General features: G+C 43.2%; 1 protein-coding gene across 2 annotated transcripts in view; it reads left to right on the forward strand.

The window, feature by feature from the left end:
• TMPRSS12 (transmembrane serine protease 12) overlaps positions 1 to 17,183 on the forward strand; it is a 122,171-nt gene that overhangs the window by 75,312 nt on the left and 29,676 nt on the right. The window contains exons 1-2 of one of the 2 annotated variants that reach the window (XM_008256457.4): positions 4,384 to 5,545; positions 6,193 to 6,388. In XM_008256457.4, coding sequence (XP_008254679.1) covers positions 5,350 to 5,545; positions 6,193 to 6,388 — 392 coding nt within the window. In that variant the 5' untranslated portion in view covers positions 4,384 to 5,349. Of the gene's footprint in view, positions 1 to 4,383; positions 5,546 to 6,192; positions 6,389 to 17,183 lie in introns of those variants that run through there. The other variant, XM_051846297.2, reaches the window with a different exon arrangement.

Below are 17,183 nucleotides of genomic sequence, written 5' to 3' on the forward strand. Positions count from 1 at the left end.
AGAATGCTTGTTGGAACACCGCTTTGGCCTAGCGTTAGGACACCGGCATCACACATGGGAGTGCTGAGTTCCGTTCCTGGCTCCAGCCACCAACTCCAGCTTCCTGCTAAGGGATCCTGCCTCAACTAATTGGGTTCCTGCCGCCCACGTGGGAGACCTGGATGGAGTTTCTGGCTCCTGTCGTTGGTCTCAGCCCATCCCTGGTTCTTAGGGCATTTGAGGAGTGAACCAGCAGATGGGAGCGCTTTCTCTACGAATGAACACATACATTTTTAAAGATTTATTCATTGACTGATTTGGAAGGCAGAGTGACAGAGAAATGAGAGACAAACAGAACGTGCACCGCAGGTTTACCTTCCAAGTGGCTGAAACAGCGGGGGCCAGGCCAGGCTACCGTCAGGAGCCTGGAACTTCATCCGGATTTCACGTGCGGGTGTCAGGGACCCGTGCACCTGGGCCACCGTCCACTGTCTTCTGAGGCACGTTAGCATAGCAGCCAGGGCTCTAACCAGCACTCTGATGTGGAGTGCACGCATCAACAGTGCCTGCCCCAATAATGTTAAAAATGTTTCTTTTTGTGCAAAAATTTTTGAAATCTAGTTTTTCTCAATAGGTGGATATTTCCACAAAACTTGCTAAGATCATGTATGCATGGATTTCAAAAGTTTTGTACCAGAAGGACCTACCTTTTATTGTTTGTTGAAAATTTATTTGGCACTGTGGCGTAGTGGGTAAAGCTGCCAGTTGCAGTGCCGGCATCCCATATGGGTATCGGGTTGATTCCTGGCTGCTCCTCTTCCGATCCAGCTCTCTGCTATGGCCTGGGAAAGCAGTAGAAGATGGCCCAAGTCCTTTGGCCCCTGTACCCACTTGGGAGACCCGGAAGAAGCTTCTGGCTCCTAGCTTTAAAATGGAAAAAAGAAAATGACATGACACTTCTTTGTCTACTGCCTGTTGCAATCAGAAGTAAGCAATCAAATAGGATTCCTAACCATTAGCTATTACTGAGCATTGTACCAAGGAAGCCTTCCATGGGATGGTTCACTCCCCCAGTGACTGTAACAATCTGGGTCTGGACCAGGCTGAAGTCAGGAACTCCATCCGGGTCTCCCATGTGGGTGGCAGGGACCAAAGCACTTGGGCCATCTTCCACTGCCTCCCAGGGCGTGCATTAGCAGTGCTGGGCGGGAAGCTGAGCAGCCAGGACTTGAACTGGCAGAGACCGTGGGTCCTCTTGGCCTCCATCACTGCATGCGCGGGTTCCTGTAATCCCTCCCTCCTCCCCTCCCCCTCCCTTCCCCTGCGCCCCCTTCTCTCTCTCCACCAGTGCTTTTGTTTAAAGAACCCTAACTAACACAGTTCAAAACCAAGCAAAGTTCAATAATACATCGCTTACAACAGTGCTGTGCACTTGTTCTGGAGCATTCTTTGCAGTGGTTAGAATATTCCTCGACCGAGCTGCCCAGTATGGTAACAACTAGTAACGTGTGCCTATTAGCACTTAAAACGGGACAGATGAGGAGCAGGTGTTTCATCCAGCAGATGAATGCCCGTGTTCCATGTTGGAGGACCGACTGGGATTCAACACTCAGCTCCAGGTCCTGCCTCCAGGTGCCTGCTAACGCAGCCCCTGGGAGGCAGCGGTGATGGCTTCATCGCTTAGGCTCCTGCCCACGGGGGAGACCTGCATTGAGTTCCCGGCTTCTGGCTTTGGCCCTGGTCATTCTGGGCATTTGGGAAGTGAAGTAGCAGATGGGAGCTCTCGCTGTCTCTCTCTGCTTCTCAAAAAAAGGATTAGAGGGCTGGCACCATGGCACAGTAGGTTAATCTTCTGCCTGTGGTGCCGGCATCCATTATGGGCACCGGTCCTAGTCCTGGCTGCTCCTCTTCCAATCCAGCTCTCTGCTGTGACCTGGGAAAGCAGTGGAGGATGGCTCAGGTCCTTGGGCCCCTGCACCCCTATGGGAGACCCGGAAGAAGCTCCTGGCTCCTGGCTTTGGATCGGCATAGCTCTGGCTGTTGCGGCCATTTGGGGAGTGAACCAGCAGATGGAAGACCTCTCTCTCTCTCACTGTTTGTAATTCTACCTCTCAAATAAATAAATAAATAAATATGTAAAACCAAAGAATTAAGAAATAAAGACAAGTGTGGCTCAGGAACCAATTTCAATGTAATGAAAATCTAAGCTTATTACATGTTGCTAGTGGCTGCCATGTTTTACAGCCAGGTTTATAAAGACAATCAATGGAATAATAAATACAAAATTCAGAATACTGGTTATTTTTAAAAAAGAGTTTTAATTTTATTTATTTGAAAGGATTACAGAGTGAGGGAGGTCTTCCATCCACTGGTTTGCTCCCCAAATAGCCGCAACGTTGGGAGCTGAGCGGATCTGAAGCCAGGAGCCAGGAGCTTTTTCTGGGTCTCCCATATGGGTGCAGAGACCCGCATGGCTTCTCTCTGGCTTCCTCGAACTGGCACCCATATAAGATGCCAGTGCCAGCCCCTACAGTTTTCTGATTCACTCCCCCAATGCCTGTAACAGCCAGGGCTGGGCTGGGCTGGAATGAAAGCCAGGAGCCAGAAACTCAGTCCAAGTTTCCTACATGGGCGGCAGGGAGCTCATTAACTGAGTCATTGCTGCTGCCCCCCTGTGTGCATTAACAGGAAGCTGGAGTTTGCTGTTGGCTATTGTGGGAGGTCTCTGCACAGAGCCTAGCGCAGCTCACAACAGCAGACCTGGAGAGAGCGCTCGAGACACAAGGCACCAGCTTTGTATAGGCTAGTCTTGGAAGTGGTGGCCATGCTATCACTAGATTGGGGCCAGCGCTGTGGCATAGTGGGTAAAGCTGCCACCTGCAGTGGATGGCCAATGGCCCAAGTCCTTGGACCCCTGCACCTGTGTAGGAGACCCTGAAGAAGCTCCTGGCTTCTGGCTGCGGAATGGCCCAACTCCAGCCATTGAGGCCATTTGGGGAGTGAACCAGCAGAAGGAAGACCTCTCTGTGTGTTTGTCTCTCTCTTCCTCTGCCTTTCAAATAAATAAGTCTTAAAAAAATAGGCTTGCTAGATTCAGCCAACACTGAAGGGGGAGGGGATTAAGCAAAGTGCATCAATACCAGGAGACAGGGTTGGTTGGGGGCCGCCCACCACAGTGGGGCATCTTCGTCCATCGTGGGAGTGGCCCACAGCAAGGAGTGACGATGAGGAGTGAGGCAGGCAGAGGCACCTCTGCAGTCACTGGTCCCTTTTCCACGGCTCCTTCTTGGCCAGGCTGCATGCTCCTGATTTATGAATCTGTCACAGCAAGGGCTGAGATCACGTCCTGCTGACAAGGCCACCACAATCAGATCACCCCCACACACAGGAGCTCACGTCCTCTACCTGTGACCCCCCTCTTTCCAGTATCACCTTCTTGGACAATGGGGAACGTGTTCATGGCAGCCGCTGGGTCTCCCGTGCCGCCCACTGGTTTCAGCTCTGGCCTGGGGCCTCTGGCTTCCTCGCCCACACATGACCACCTGTGCCCAACTAATTATGTTCCCTCTCCTTAATGTTCCCAGATACCTCAGCCTCAGAGGGATGACATAAGCCAGGTGGCTGGCCTTTCATTGACCCCTCCTCCAGACTACCGGAGGACATGCTGTTCCCTTGTTCATGAAGGTGTGGGCAAAGAAAGGGAAAACACAGCTCAGGATAGACATGGCTTTAATTTAAAATCAAATGCCTGATGTCATTCTTTTTAAACAATTCTTTCATTGTTTGAAAGGCAGAGCAGGAGAAAGAGAGAGGGAGAGACAGAGATCTTCCATCCACTGGTTCACTCCCCAAATGGCTGCAATGGCTCGGGCTGGGCAAGGCAGAAGCCAGGACTCCATCCGGGTCTCCCACGTGGACGGCAGTGACCCAAGCACTTGGGCCATTTTCTGCTACTTTTCCAGGTGCACTAGCAGGGAGCTACATTGGAAGTGGAGCAGCGGCCTTGAACCAAGGCTCTGATACAGGATGCCAGTGTCATGGTGGTAACTTAACTGCTGCACCACACTGGCCCCTAGATAGTATTCTAGAAAAGTCTGGATCGTGTTAAAGAACAATTATTCATGATACAAGTTAAAGCATGGGAAGGAAGACTATTCAGAAAGGTAAGGGACAACGGAGCTCAACCCCAAATACAGCCTGGGAAAGTAGATGAAAAACCACTAGACATAACATCGAAAGGAGTTCCTGAAAGCAGGCCAGGGTGATTAGCCATCACCTGGGGATGGTGGAGCCTGAGGAATCAGATCAGGTATAGGGGGAGGGGTTCTTTCTTAACTGACTCAGCAGGGTTCTTGCTAAAACCTGATTTTACAAAAAAAAAAAAAAAAAAAAAAAAAAAAAAGTGCAGAGATGGGCCTAGAAGAAATTTCAGGAGCTTGATTCAAGTTTTGTCAAGCCGAGAATCTTTGTCATCCGCCGCAGTGAAATTCTCACAGGCAGCTTTTTGGCTCAGGCTTGGCCTTGTGCCATCTTGTTCTTTCCTGCCTCTTCCCCAGGTTTCTTAACACAGCGACAAATTTCTCTTGATTATGCTGAGCAGTCAGCACCCTACCCCGACTCTAAACCATGCTTCAGGCCTATTTCTGCATACCCCAAACGCATATAAAATGCTTTGCTTTTAGACCTTTACTTATATTAAAACAGGAACTTTTTTTTTTTAAAGATGTTTATTTGAGAGGTAGAGTTACAGAAAGTGCGAGAGACAAAAAGTGGTCTTCCATCTGCTGGTTCACTCCCCAAATGGCCGCAATGGCCGGTGCTGAGCTGATCCGAAGCCAGAAGCTTCCTCCAGGTCTCTCAGCAGGTGCAGGGGCCCCTGCACTTGGGTCATCTTCCACTGCTCTGCCAGGCCATCACAGAGAGCTGGATGGGAAGAGGAGCAGCCGGGACTCGAACCAGTGCCCATATGGGATGCTGGGGCCATAGGTGGAGGCTTAGCCCCCCTACACCACAGTACTAGCCTCAAGCTTTTTTTTTTTTTTTTTCTCTTCTACATATCCTGGTCTAAATACTTAAGGCAGAGCTTCTCCCTTCAGGCAACAGTAAAAATAACAGTAGAATCGGCTAGGGCCCAGGTTGCTTCTGGAGGTCTCCAGTGCCCTCCACCCCAGGGTCCCCAGCCCCTGGCCTCCCGCCTGGTCACACTACTGCGCTGAACAAGTGCTATGCCGGCAACGTCGCAGTAGACGCCAACTGTAGTGATGCCAGGAGACCTGATGCAGGCCGGAAGCCCCGCCCCTCACGCAACCCACGCACGCCTCCGCGCCCGTTCTCCCGCTCACCGCCATCTTGCCCACTAGGACCTCTCAAATGGCGCTGCGGATCGTGAGCGCCGCGCTGCTGTTTGTGGGGAGCGTTCCCTTATACTGGGAGCAGCACTCGCTCCCTGACAGGACTCGGCTTGCCTCATCTTGGGCAGCGGCCGGTGGCCTGGAGCCTGCCGAGGCTGCGCGTGGGCGGCTCAGGGGGCACAGGGCATCCCCGAAGGCCCAGTCTGATGCAAAGGGCAGTCTGTTCACCCCCGTCCTGGGCTGTCCCAAATGCTGCCGCCTTTGAATTTGGGGCCTTCCTGTTCTGTTGTCCCAACTTCCTGTAACAGAGTTGTAGACATCAGTTTCTAGAACTGTTAGGCTGAGCATAGTGGTAATAGTACAGATGACAGAGTTGTGTGTGGGGGTCTCTAAGTGCTCCTCAATCCACTGTGGGGCTCATTTTCTTTACAGATGAGTAACTCATTGGAATTCAGAGCCGAAAGGGCTATTGGGTGACCTTTTACTACAACTGAGCACAGTTAGCCCAAGTTAAATGACAAGTATTCGGACTTGCAGCTCTGGATTCAGCAATCCCAGAATCTTTAACCTGTTTCACACAGGGGAGGAAGTGGCACCTGGCTAGAGAAACTGACCTCATTTTTACACTTTTGAGGAACAGAATCCTAAAAGTAATGAACTGTGTTGATTTCAAGCCTTTGTTTGTAAGGAGTCAATTATGGCATATTTGTCTTAACTGTCCATTAAGATTCGTTAAAAATAGGAGCATGTGCCAGGTCTCCAGCTTGGCTTTTTTAAAATAGGAATGTAAAGGATCATACTAATGTGTTTACATGAGGAAGAAACATAGATGCTACAAATAATATATCATTTTCATTTTTAGATTGTGGAACAGCACCGCTTAGGGATATGTTGAAAGGGTCTCGGATTGTGGGAGGCACGGAAGCTGAGGCTGGCACGTGGCCATGGATAGTTAGCCTGCAGCTTAAGTATGGCCGGCTTCTTGCTCATATATGCGGGGGAAGCCTAGTGAGAGAAAGATGGGTTATCACGGCTGCCCACTGCACCAAAGACATGAGGTATGTATTCAGATCACTTTACTCTCCAACTTTATTCTCTTTGGGATAGTTTGTGGTGGTAGGGCACCTTTTGACTTCAGCTACTTTCACTCAAGGCATTTGTTTGCAAGTAGCCATGATGCCATATACCCAGTAAACTGTATTTGTGGAAATTAATCCCTTAAGTCAGAGGTTGGCAAACTTCTGTAAAGACTAAATATTGTAGATATTTGCAGGCCACATGGTTTATGGTGCAGTTACTTAGCATGAAAGCACCCATAGACAATACCTACTTAGGTAGGTATGCATATGAATGGGTGTGCATATGATCCAATAAGACTTTCTATATGAACGCTGACATTTGAAACCTGTTATGAAATTTTTTTAACCACTTAAAAATGATTGAAAAAGAGACTCCCTTTTCCTCAATTTGCATTACCCCGTGAAATCTCCATTGCAATCTGATTTCTGTGACCAAAACACGATAAAGATCCTCTTCCATGCTAAACCCAGTGACCTCAGTTCTCTTACTGTTGGATCTCTAAAGCATTTGGCCATGTTGACTACATCCTCACCTTGAAAGTCTCTGTTACTCATTTCTAAGGCACCATTCTCTCCTTTTTTCATTTATCCTCTTCTTTTATTTTAATTTTTTTATTTTGAGATATTTATTTGAAAGAGAGAGAGAGAAAGGGAAAGAGAGAGAGAACACACTCTCATCTATTGGTTCACTCCTCAAATCCCCAAAAGGGCTGGAGCCAGGAGCCAAAAGTTAAGTCTAGGTCTCCCATGTGGGTGGAAGGGACCCTATCAATTGGGCCATCACCACTCTATCCCAGAATCCACACTAGAGTCAGGAGTTGGTGCTGGGTATTGAACTCAGGCAATCTGGAACATGGGTATCTTTTTTTTTTTTTTTTTAAGATTTTATTTATTTGAGAGGCATAGTTAGAGAGGAAGGGAAAAAGAGAAAGGTCTTCCATCCCACTGGTTCACTCCCCAGATGGCTGTAATGGCTTGGCTGAAGCCAGGAGCCAGGAGCTTCTTCTGGGCTGCCCACATGAGTGCAGGGGCCCAAGGACTTGGACCATCATGTACTACTTTCCCAGGCCACAAGCAGAGAGCTGTATTAGAGGAGCAGCAGCCAGGACACAAACCAGTGCCCATATGGGATTCTGGCCCAGCACCATAGGTGCAGTCTTAGCCTATGCCATAGCACCGCCGAAGAACATGGTGTCTTAACCACTAACCTAAACAGCCACTCCTGTCGTTTTTGTTTTTGTTTTTAAGACAACTATCTTTTTTTAAAAAATTAATTCATTCATTTGAAAGGCAGATACAGAGAGAGAGAAAATGAGATATCTTCCACCCACTGGCTAACTCCCTAAATGACCAGCCAGAGCTGGGCCAGGCTGAAGCCAGGGCCCAGGAGCTTCATCTGAGTCTCCTATGTGGGAAGCAAGGGCCCAAGCACTTGGACCATCTTCTGCTTTTGCAGGCCTATTAGCAGGGAGCCAGATCAGAAGTGGAGCAGCCAGGACTCAAACTGGTGCCTATATGCAATGCCAGCATTGCAGGCAGAGGATTAACCTTCTATGCCACAGGACTGGCTCCTCCTGTCGTCTTTTAAATTACAGTGTTTTCTAGAGTTCTGTTCCCTATTCTCTTGCCTTATCATTCTGTATTCTTTCCTAGAGATGTCTCATCTACTTCTGTTGCAGCTATCATCATGTGTGGGCACCTTCTAATCTTTCCTGATGAGTCACATACCCCACTCCCTACTGTACATACCTATTGGAATAATATTCTCAACAAATGTAAAATTGATCTTTGTATCTTTCCTCTAACTTTTGTTAGTTTTCTAAGTTAGTAGCATCAGCCAGAGCTCTATTATGCAGAAAGTTACCTGATTTCTGTCACTTCACCTGTCCAGTTGGTCCTCAAGACCTGTGAAGTCTGTGCAGTACTTAAGTTTGTTTATTCTGTCCTTCAGCACTCCCTATGGGTTAGAAATAAATCTAGAATGTCAGTCTCCATATCTCTATATCATAACTTACCTACTTATCCTTATACTATTACTGTAATAGCTGTCTTAATAAGGGTGAAGTGGGAGCTCATTGCGACTAGGATTTCCATGTCCCTAATTACTAGTGATACTGTTCATATGCTCATTGGCCATTTATATATCTTCTTTGGAGAAATGAGTACTCAGATCATCTGTCCATTTTTTTAAAAAAATTATTCACTTCTTTGAAAAGCAGAGTGACAGAGAAAGGGGTGGGGGAGAAAGAAAGAGAAAGAGATCTTCCATTTGTTGGATCACTGCACAAATGCCAGCAACAGCCAGGGCTAGGCCAAGCTGAAGCCAGGAGCCAGGATATCCATCCGGGTCTCCTCTGTGGGTGGCAGGACTTAAGTTATTTGAGCCATCATCTGCTGCATTCCTGGTGTATTTGCAGAGAGTTGGACTGTAAACAGAGTAGCTGGTTCTCCCACAACACACTCTGTAGGCATCCCAAGAGGCAACTTGACCTGCTGCACCAGAACACCCTCCTCCCACCAACTTTGTCCATTTTTGAATTAGGCTGTTCTTTTGTTGTTGAATTGTAGTCATTTGGCAGCTTAACCTGCTGCACCATAACACATGCCCTCTTTGTTCCTTTTTGAATTGGGTTTTTGTTGTTGCTGTTGAACTGTAGTAGTTCTTTGTATATTCTGTATGTCAATCCCTTATCAGAACTACGACTTGCATGTTTTCTCCCATTCTGTGGTTCTGTTTTCACTCTGTTGATCGTGTCCTCTGATGTATAAAAGTTTTCAATTTTGATGAAGTCTAATTTATCTTAATTTTTTTCTTTTGTTGCCTTTGCTTGTCATAGCTAAGAAATTACCAAATCCAGTATTATAAAGCTTTTCTCCTGTGTTTCTTTCTAGGAACTTTATAGCTGTAGTTATTAAATTTATGTCTTAATATATTTTGTTAATTTTTCTATATGCTAGAAGGTATGGGTACAATTCTATCATTTAGTATGTAGGTATCCAGCTTTCTCTGCACTGTCCTTTTCTCATGGATTGGACTTGGCACCCTCATTGAAAAATCAACTGACCACATACATGGGTTGAAGTTCATGGAAAATGGAATGCAAAAGTAAGTTTATTTTGGTGCAAAAAATTTAAGTTCACGCATAGATGTCTTCACAAAGTTCATGGGAAATATGTAGTATGAAAAAACTGCATGGATTTCAAATTTTGAAAACAAAACAAACTTGCCTTTCATTTCATTTTCCATGAACTTTTAGAATCACCCTCACATGAGAAGATGTATTTCTGAGCCATTTTTTCCCATTATTGTGTATGTGTCCTTCTACTTATACTGCACTGTTTTGATTACTGTAACTTTGTAGTGTAGTTTGAAATCAGGAAGTGTGTATCCTCCAGGTTTGTTTTCCAAGGTTATTTTGGCTATTTGGAGTCCCCTTATATTCCATAAAAGTTTTTTTTTCTTTTTTATTTAGTAAATATAAATTTTCAAAGTACAGTTAATGGATTACAATGGCTCCCTCCCCCCATAATTTCCCTCCCACTCACACCCCTCCCATCTCCCGCTTCTTCTCCCATTCCATTCACATCAAGATTCATTTTCAATTATCTTTATATACAGAAGATCAATTCAGTATATATTAAGGAAAGATTTCATCAGTTTGCACCCACACAAAAACACAAAGTGTAAATACTGTTTCAGTACTAGTTATAGCATTACTTCACATTGGACAACACACTAAGGACAGATCCCACATGAGAAGTAAGTACACAGTGACTCCTGTTGTTGACTTAACAATTTGACACTCTTGTTTATGGCGTCAGTAATCTCCCTAGGCTCTAGTCATGAGTTGCCAAGGCTATGGAAGCCTTTTGAGTTCTCCGACTTCGATCTTATTCTGACAGGGTCATAGTCAAAGTGGAAGTTCTCTCCTCCCTTCAGAGAAAGGTACCTCCTTCTTTATTTCACCATTGCCCAACTTAAGAATGAACCATCCTTTATCAGGGGCTCACCTCTGTCCCAGAGGGACATGTATTGACTGAGAGTCTTTGACAACAATGGCTAGGCACTTTCCCTTGCACAGGGATATGGGTGTATAAGCATCAATGGATATTTCTAGGAAAGGGGAAGAGGATTTTTTTTAAAAAGAAAGCTTTTATTTAATGAATATAAATTGAATAGGTACAGCTTTAGGAATATAGTGGTTCTTCCCCCATACCTGCCCTCCACCCCCACTCCTGTCCCACCTCCTACTCCTTTTCCCATTCCATTCTTCATTAAAATTTGCTTTAATTAACTTTATATACAGAAGACCAATTCTATACTAAGTAAAGATTTCAACAATTTTCACACACACACACGCAAAGTATAAAGTACTATTTGAGAACAAATTTTACAGTTAATTCTCATAGTACAACTCATTAAGGACTGAGGTCCTACACGGGGAGTAAGTGCACAGTGCCTCCTGCTGTTGATTTAACAATTAACGCTCTTATTTTTGATGTCAGTGATCACCCAGGGCCCTTGACATGAGCTTCCAAGTCTACGGAAGCCTTTTGAGTTCACAAACTCCATCAGTATTTAAACAGGGCCATAAGCAAAGTGAAAGTTCTCTCCTCCCTTTAGAGAAAAGTACGTCCTTCTTTGATGGCCTGTTCTTTCCACTGCGGTCTCACAGAGATCCTTCATGTAGATCATTTTTTGCCACTGTGTCTTGGCTTTTCATGCCTGAAATGCTCTCATGGGCTTTTCAGCCAGATATGAAAGCCTTAAGGGGTGATTCCAAGGTCAGAGTGCTTTTTAGGGCATTTGTCATTCTATGAGTCTGCTGTGTGGACAGCTTCCCATGTTGGAACTTTCTCTCCTTTGTAATTCTATCTATTGTTATTACCAGTCACTTGGCCTTATTTATGTGATCCCTTTTTCACTTCCTATCTATATGATCAATTACATATTTAATAAGATTACTTTAAGATGTAAGATGGCATTAGTACTACCCAGCTTAATGGGATTTGGAGTCCCATGGCAAGTTTTTAGCTTTACCCCTGAGGGTAAATCCGTGGGAATGTGTGTCGAACTATACAGCTTCTTCTTCTTATTCCCACTTTTATTGTTTACTGGGATATATTTTCTCTTTCTTTTTTTTTAAAGATTTATTTACTTGAATCCACTGATTCACTGTCCAGATGGCTGCAACAGCCAGAGCTGTGCTGATCCAAAGCCAGGATCCAGGAGTTTCTTCCAGGTCTCCCACATGGGTGCAGGGGCCCAAGGAATTGGGCCATCTTCTGCTTTCCCAGGCCACGGCAGGGACCTGGATTGGAAGTGGAGTGGCTGAGACTCTAACTGGCGCCCATATGGGATGCCAGCACTGCAGGCAGTGGCTTTTCCCGCTATGCCACAGAGCCAGCCCCAGGAAACTGGATCCTATGATTAATTCTACATTAAGTGAAGAGTTAAACCAATGGTATTAAATAGAACAAAAATAATAGCTGTTCCTTGATAGCCAACAGGGTTGTTCAAGTCATTGCTTCTCAAAGTGTCAATTTTACTTCTACAGGTTTCCTTTTAGGTACTCTGTTAGTTATCACAGATGAAGGAGAACATATGGTATTTGTGCCTTTGGGACTTGCTTATTTCACTAAGTATGATGTTTTCCAGATTCATCCATTTCATTGCAAATGACTGGATTTCGTTTTTTTTTTAACCACTATGTAGTATTCCATAGGGTACATATCCCATAATTTCTTTTTCCCAGTCTTCCATTGAACTGTATTTAGGTTGATTCCATGTCTTAGCTATTGTGAATTGAACTGCAATAAACATGGAGGTGCAGATAACTCTTTGATTTGCTGATTTCATTTCCCTTGGGTAAATTCTCAGGAGTGGGATGGCTGGGTCATATGATAGGACTATAATCAGGTTTTTGAGGTATTTCCAAACTGTCTTCCATGGTGGTTTTACCAGTTTGCACTCCCACCAACAGTGGATTAAGGTACCTTTTTCCCCACATCCTCGCCAGCATTTGTTGTTTTTATTTCTGGATGAAAGCCATTCTAACTGGGGTGAGGTAAAACCTCATTGTGGTTTTGATTTTCATTTCCCTGTCAGATAGTGATCCTGAGCATTTTTTCATGTGTCTGTTGGCCATTTGGATTTTTTCTTTTGAGAAATGTCTGTTTGAGTCCTTTGTCCATTTCTTGACTTGGTTGGTTTGTTGTTGCGTTTTTGGATCACTTTATATATTCTGGTTATTAATCCTTTATCAGTTGCATGGTTTATTTGGAAACCATCTCTCCCATTCTGTTGGTTGCCTGTCTTTACTTTCTTGACTGTTTCTTTTGCCCTAGAGAAACTTCTCAGTTTGATGTAGTCCCAGTTTTTAATTTTGAATTCAATTGCCTATTCCTCTGGGATCTTTTCCAGGAATTCTTTGCCTGTGTCAATGTCTTGCAGGGTTTCCTCTGTGCTCTCTAATAACTTGGGTCATAGGTGTTGGTCTTTAACTCATTTTGAATGGGTTTTTGTGTAAGGTGTAAGGTAGGGGTCCTGCTTCAGACTTCTGCATGTGGAAATCCAGTTTTCCCAGCACCATTTGTTGAAGAGACTGTTCTTGCTCCAAAGAATGGTTTTAGCTCCTTTGTCAAATATAAGTTGTTGTAGATACTTGGATTGATTTCTGGCATTTCTATTCTATTCCATTGGGCTGTCTGTTTTTGTACTAGCACCAGGCTGTTTTGATTATAAGTGCCTTGTAGTATGTCTTGAAATCTGGTATTGTGATGCCTCCAGCTTTGATTTTGTTATAAGACTGCTTTAGCTTTCTGGGTCTCCTATTTTTCCATATGAATTTTAGCATCATTTTTTCTATATGTGAGAAGAATGTCCGGTATTTTGATTGGTATTCCATCAATCTGTAAATTGTTTTCGGAAGAGTGGGCATTTTGATGATATTGATTCTTCCAATCCATGAACATGGAAGATTTTTTCCATTTTTTTGTATCTTCTATTTTTTTTCTATTTTTAGCATCCTTGGTTAAATTTATTCTGAGGTATTCGAGTTTTTTGTAGCTATTGTGAATGGGATTGATCTTGCAAGTTCTTTCTCAGCCATGACATTGTGTATACAAAGGCTGTTGTTTTTTCTGTGTTGATTTTATATCCTGCTATTTTACCAAACTCTTCTATAAGATTTCCAGTAGTCTCTTAGAGTCTTTTGAGTCCCCTATATATAGAATCATATCATCTGCAAATAGGGATAGTTTGACTTCATCTTAACCAATTTGAATTTGTTTGATTTCTTTTTCTTGCCTGATGGCTGTGGCTAAACTCCCAGGACTATATTGAATAGCAGTGGTGAGAGTGGGAATCCTTGTCTGGCTCCTGATCTCAGGGGGAATACTTCCAGCTTTTCCCCATTCAATAGGATTCTGTCCATGTGTTTGTCATAAATTGCCTTGGTTGCATTGAGCAATGTTCCTTCTGAATCTAATTTGCTTAGAGTTTTCATCATGAAAGGGTGTTGTATTTTATCAAATGCTTTCTCTACATCTGTTGAGATAATCATATGGTTTTTTTCTTCAGTTTTTTAACGTGATGTATCACATTGATTGACTTTCAAATGTTTAACCATCCCTGCATACCAGTAATAAATCCCACTTGGTTCAGGTGAATGATCTTCCTGGTGTTGGATTTGATTGGCCAGAACTTTGTTGGGGATTTTTGCATCTATGTTCATCAGGGAAATTGGTATGTAGTTTTTTTTCTCTGTTGCATCTTTTCTGGGTTTACGAATTAAGGTAATGCTGGCTTCATAGAAAGCATTTGGGAGGATTCCCTTCATTTCAATTATTTTGAATAACTTGAGAAGATTCAGAGTTAGTTCTTCTTTAAATGTCTGGTAGAATTCAGCAGTGAAGCCATCCAGTCCAGGGTTTTTCTTTGTTGGGAGGCTCTTTATTACTGATTCAATTTCTGTCGTGGTTATGGGACTATTTAAGTTTTCTATGTCTTCATGACTCTGTGTAGGTAGGTTGTACGTGTCTAGGAATCTATCCATTTCTTCTTGGTTTCCCAATTTGTTGGCATACAGCTCTTTGTAGTAATTTCTGATGATTTTTTTTATTTCTGTGTTGTCTGTTTTTATATTTACTTTTTCATCTCATTTGGGTCTTCTCTCTCCTTCTTTTGGTTAGTTGGGCCAATGGTGTGTCAATTTTGTTTATTTTTTCAATAAACCAGCTCTTAATTTTGCTGATCTTTTGTATTGTTTTTTTTTTTTTTTTGTTTCAACTTCGTCGATTTCTTCTCTAATTTTAATTATTTCTTTTCTTCTACTGGTTTTGGGTTTGTTGTTGTTTTTCTAGATCCTTGATGTGCACAGATAGTTCATTTATTTGGTGCCTTTCTAGTTTCTTGAAGTAGGCACCAATTGCTATAAACTTTCCTCTTATCACTGCTATTGCTGTATCCCACAAATTTTGGTATGTTACATTGTCATCTTCGTTTCCAGAAATTTTTTGATTTCTCTTTTGATTTCTTTTATGACCCACTGTTCATCCAGGAACATGTTGTTCATTCTGTATGTGTTTGCATATGATGTAGAGATTATTGAGTTGTTGATGTCCAGCTTCATTGCATTGTGGTCCAAGAAGATGAATGGTATGATTTTCATTTTTTTGAATTTGCTGAAACTTTCTTTATGACCTATCATGTGGTCAATCCTGGAGAAAGTTCCATGTACTAGAGAGAAAAAATGTGTACTCTGTGGCTGTAGGGTAGAAGGCTCTGTAGATATCTGCTAGATCTATTTGGTGTATGGTGTTGATTAACTCTGTTATTTCATTGTTGATTTTCTGTCTCGTTGGTCTGTCCATTGCTGAAATTAGGGTATTTAAGTCCCCGATTACTATTGTATTTGAGTCTACATCTCCCTTTAAATCTCTTAACATTTCTTTAAATAGCCAGGTGCCCTGTAATTAGGTGCATATACATGTACAATAATCAAATCTTCCTGTTGAATTGATCCTTTAATCATTACATAGTGTCCTTCTTTGTCTCTTAGTAGTTTTTGTGTTAAAGTCTATTTTGTCTGATACTAGGAGTGCCACACCAGATCTTTTTTGGTTTCTGTTAGCATGGATTATCTTTTTCCATCCTTTCACTTTCAGTCTGATTGCAACGATGGTAAGATTTTTTTTTTGTAGGCAGCAAATAGATGGGTTTTCTTTCTTAATCCTTTCAGCCAGTCTGCCTGTTAACTGGGGAGTTGAGACCATTTACATTCAGTGTGACTATTGTGAAGTACCAACTTTGCCCTGCCATGTTTCTGTAAATAGTTCTGTTTATGTATTTTGGATTTCTTTCATACTTTTGCTGGGTCATTTTCTGTGTTCATCTACTTTTGTAGTGATGTTCCTCTTTCTGTGTTTCTGTGTGTAGCATATCCTTGGCATCTTTTGTAGAGCTAGGCAAGTAGCTATAAATTTTTTCAGTTTCTGTTTGTTGTGAAAGATCCTTATTTCTCCTTTATTCATAAGTGAGAGTTTTTCATGGCACAGGGTTCTGGGTTGACAGTTTTTTCTCTTAAGACTTGGAGTATTGTCTTCCATTTTCTCCTTGCCTGTAGGATTTGTGATGAGAAGTTTGGAGTGAGTCTAATTGGGTTTCCTCTGAATGTTGGTTTGCTGTTTCTCTCATGCACATTTTCAGATCTTTTCTTTATGTGTTACTGAGGAGAGCTTTGCTACAGTGTGTCGAGGTGAAGATATTTTCTGGTCCTGTCTGTTGGAAGTTCTGTGTACTTCCTGTTCTTGGATGTCTCTTTCTTTCTCTAGATTGGGGAAGTTCTCTCTGTTATTATTTCATTAAGAAGGCCTTCTAATCCTTTCTCTCTTTCTATGCCTTCCAGAATTCCTAGGATCTGTATGTTGGGTCATTTGATAGAATCTTGTAGATCTCCAACCATTTTTTTTAATTTCCTAATTTCTTCTTGTTGTGTTTGGTCTGACTGTATTATTTTCAGAAATTTGTCTTCTAGTTCTGATTATCTTTCTTCTCTCTCACTTATTCTATTAAGGCTTTCCACTGCATTTTTTCTGATTTATTGAATTCTTCATTTCTAGTATTTCATTCTGACTTCTCTTTAATATCTCAATTTCTTGGGAACACTTTTTTTTTTTTTGACAGGCAGAGTTATACAGTGAGAGAGAAAGAGAGACAGAGAGAAAGGTCTTCCTTTGCCGTTGGTTCACCCCCCAAGTGGCCACCATGGCCGGCGCGTTGCGGCCAGTGCACCGTGCTGATCTGAAGCCAGGAGCCAGGTGCTTCTCCTGGTCTCCCAGGCGGGTACAGGGCCCAAAGGACTTGGGCCATCCTCCACTGCACTCCCTGGCCACAGCAGAGAGCTGGCCTGGAACAGGGGCAACCGGGACAGAATCTGGTGCCCCAACCAGGACTAGAACCCGGTGTGCCAGTGCCGCAAGGCAGAGGATTAGCCTAGTGAGCCGCAGCGCTGGCCTTCAGGGATCTAATTTCATTTTTCTTTTTGGTTAGCTAGTTGTCCCAATAACCATATATTGTTCAGTGGTAAGAAATGCTACCTTAATTATATATTAAATTCTTAGGAACTTGATCTGTTTCTGGATTTTCTGTCTCACTGATTTTTTTCTTCTTTACTACATCATGATAGTTAGGTTTTTGCTTTATACTATATGTCACATGAAAGTAGAAGTAAGTTGTTTTTTCTTAATCTAACATGAGAAAGCAAAAAACTAG

This window comes from Oryctolagus cuniculus, chromosome 11 (assembly GCF_964237555.1).
Source record: "Oryctolagus cuniculus chromosome 11, mOryCun1.1, whole genome shotgun sequence".
NCBI classification, from domain to species: Eukaryota; Metazoa; Chordata; class Mammalia; order Lagomorpha; family Leporidae; genus Oryctolagus; species Oryctolagus cuniculus.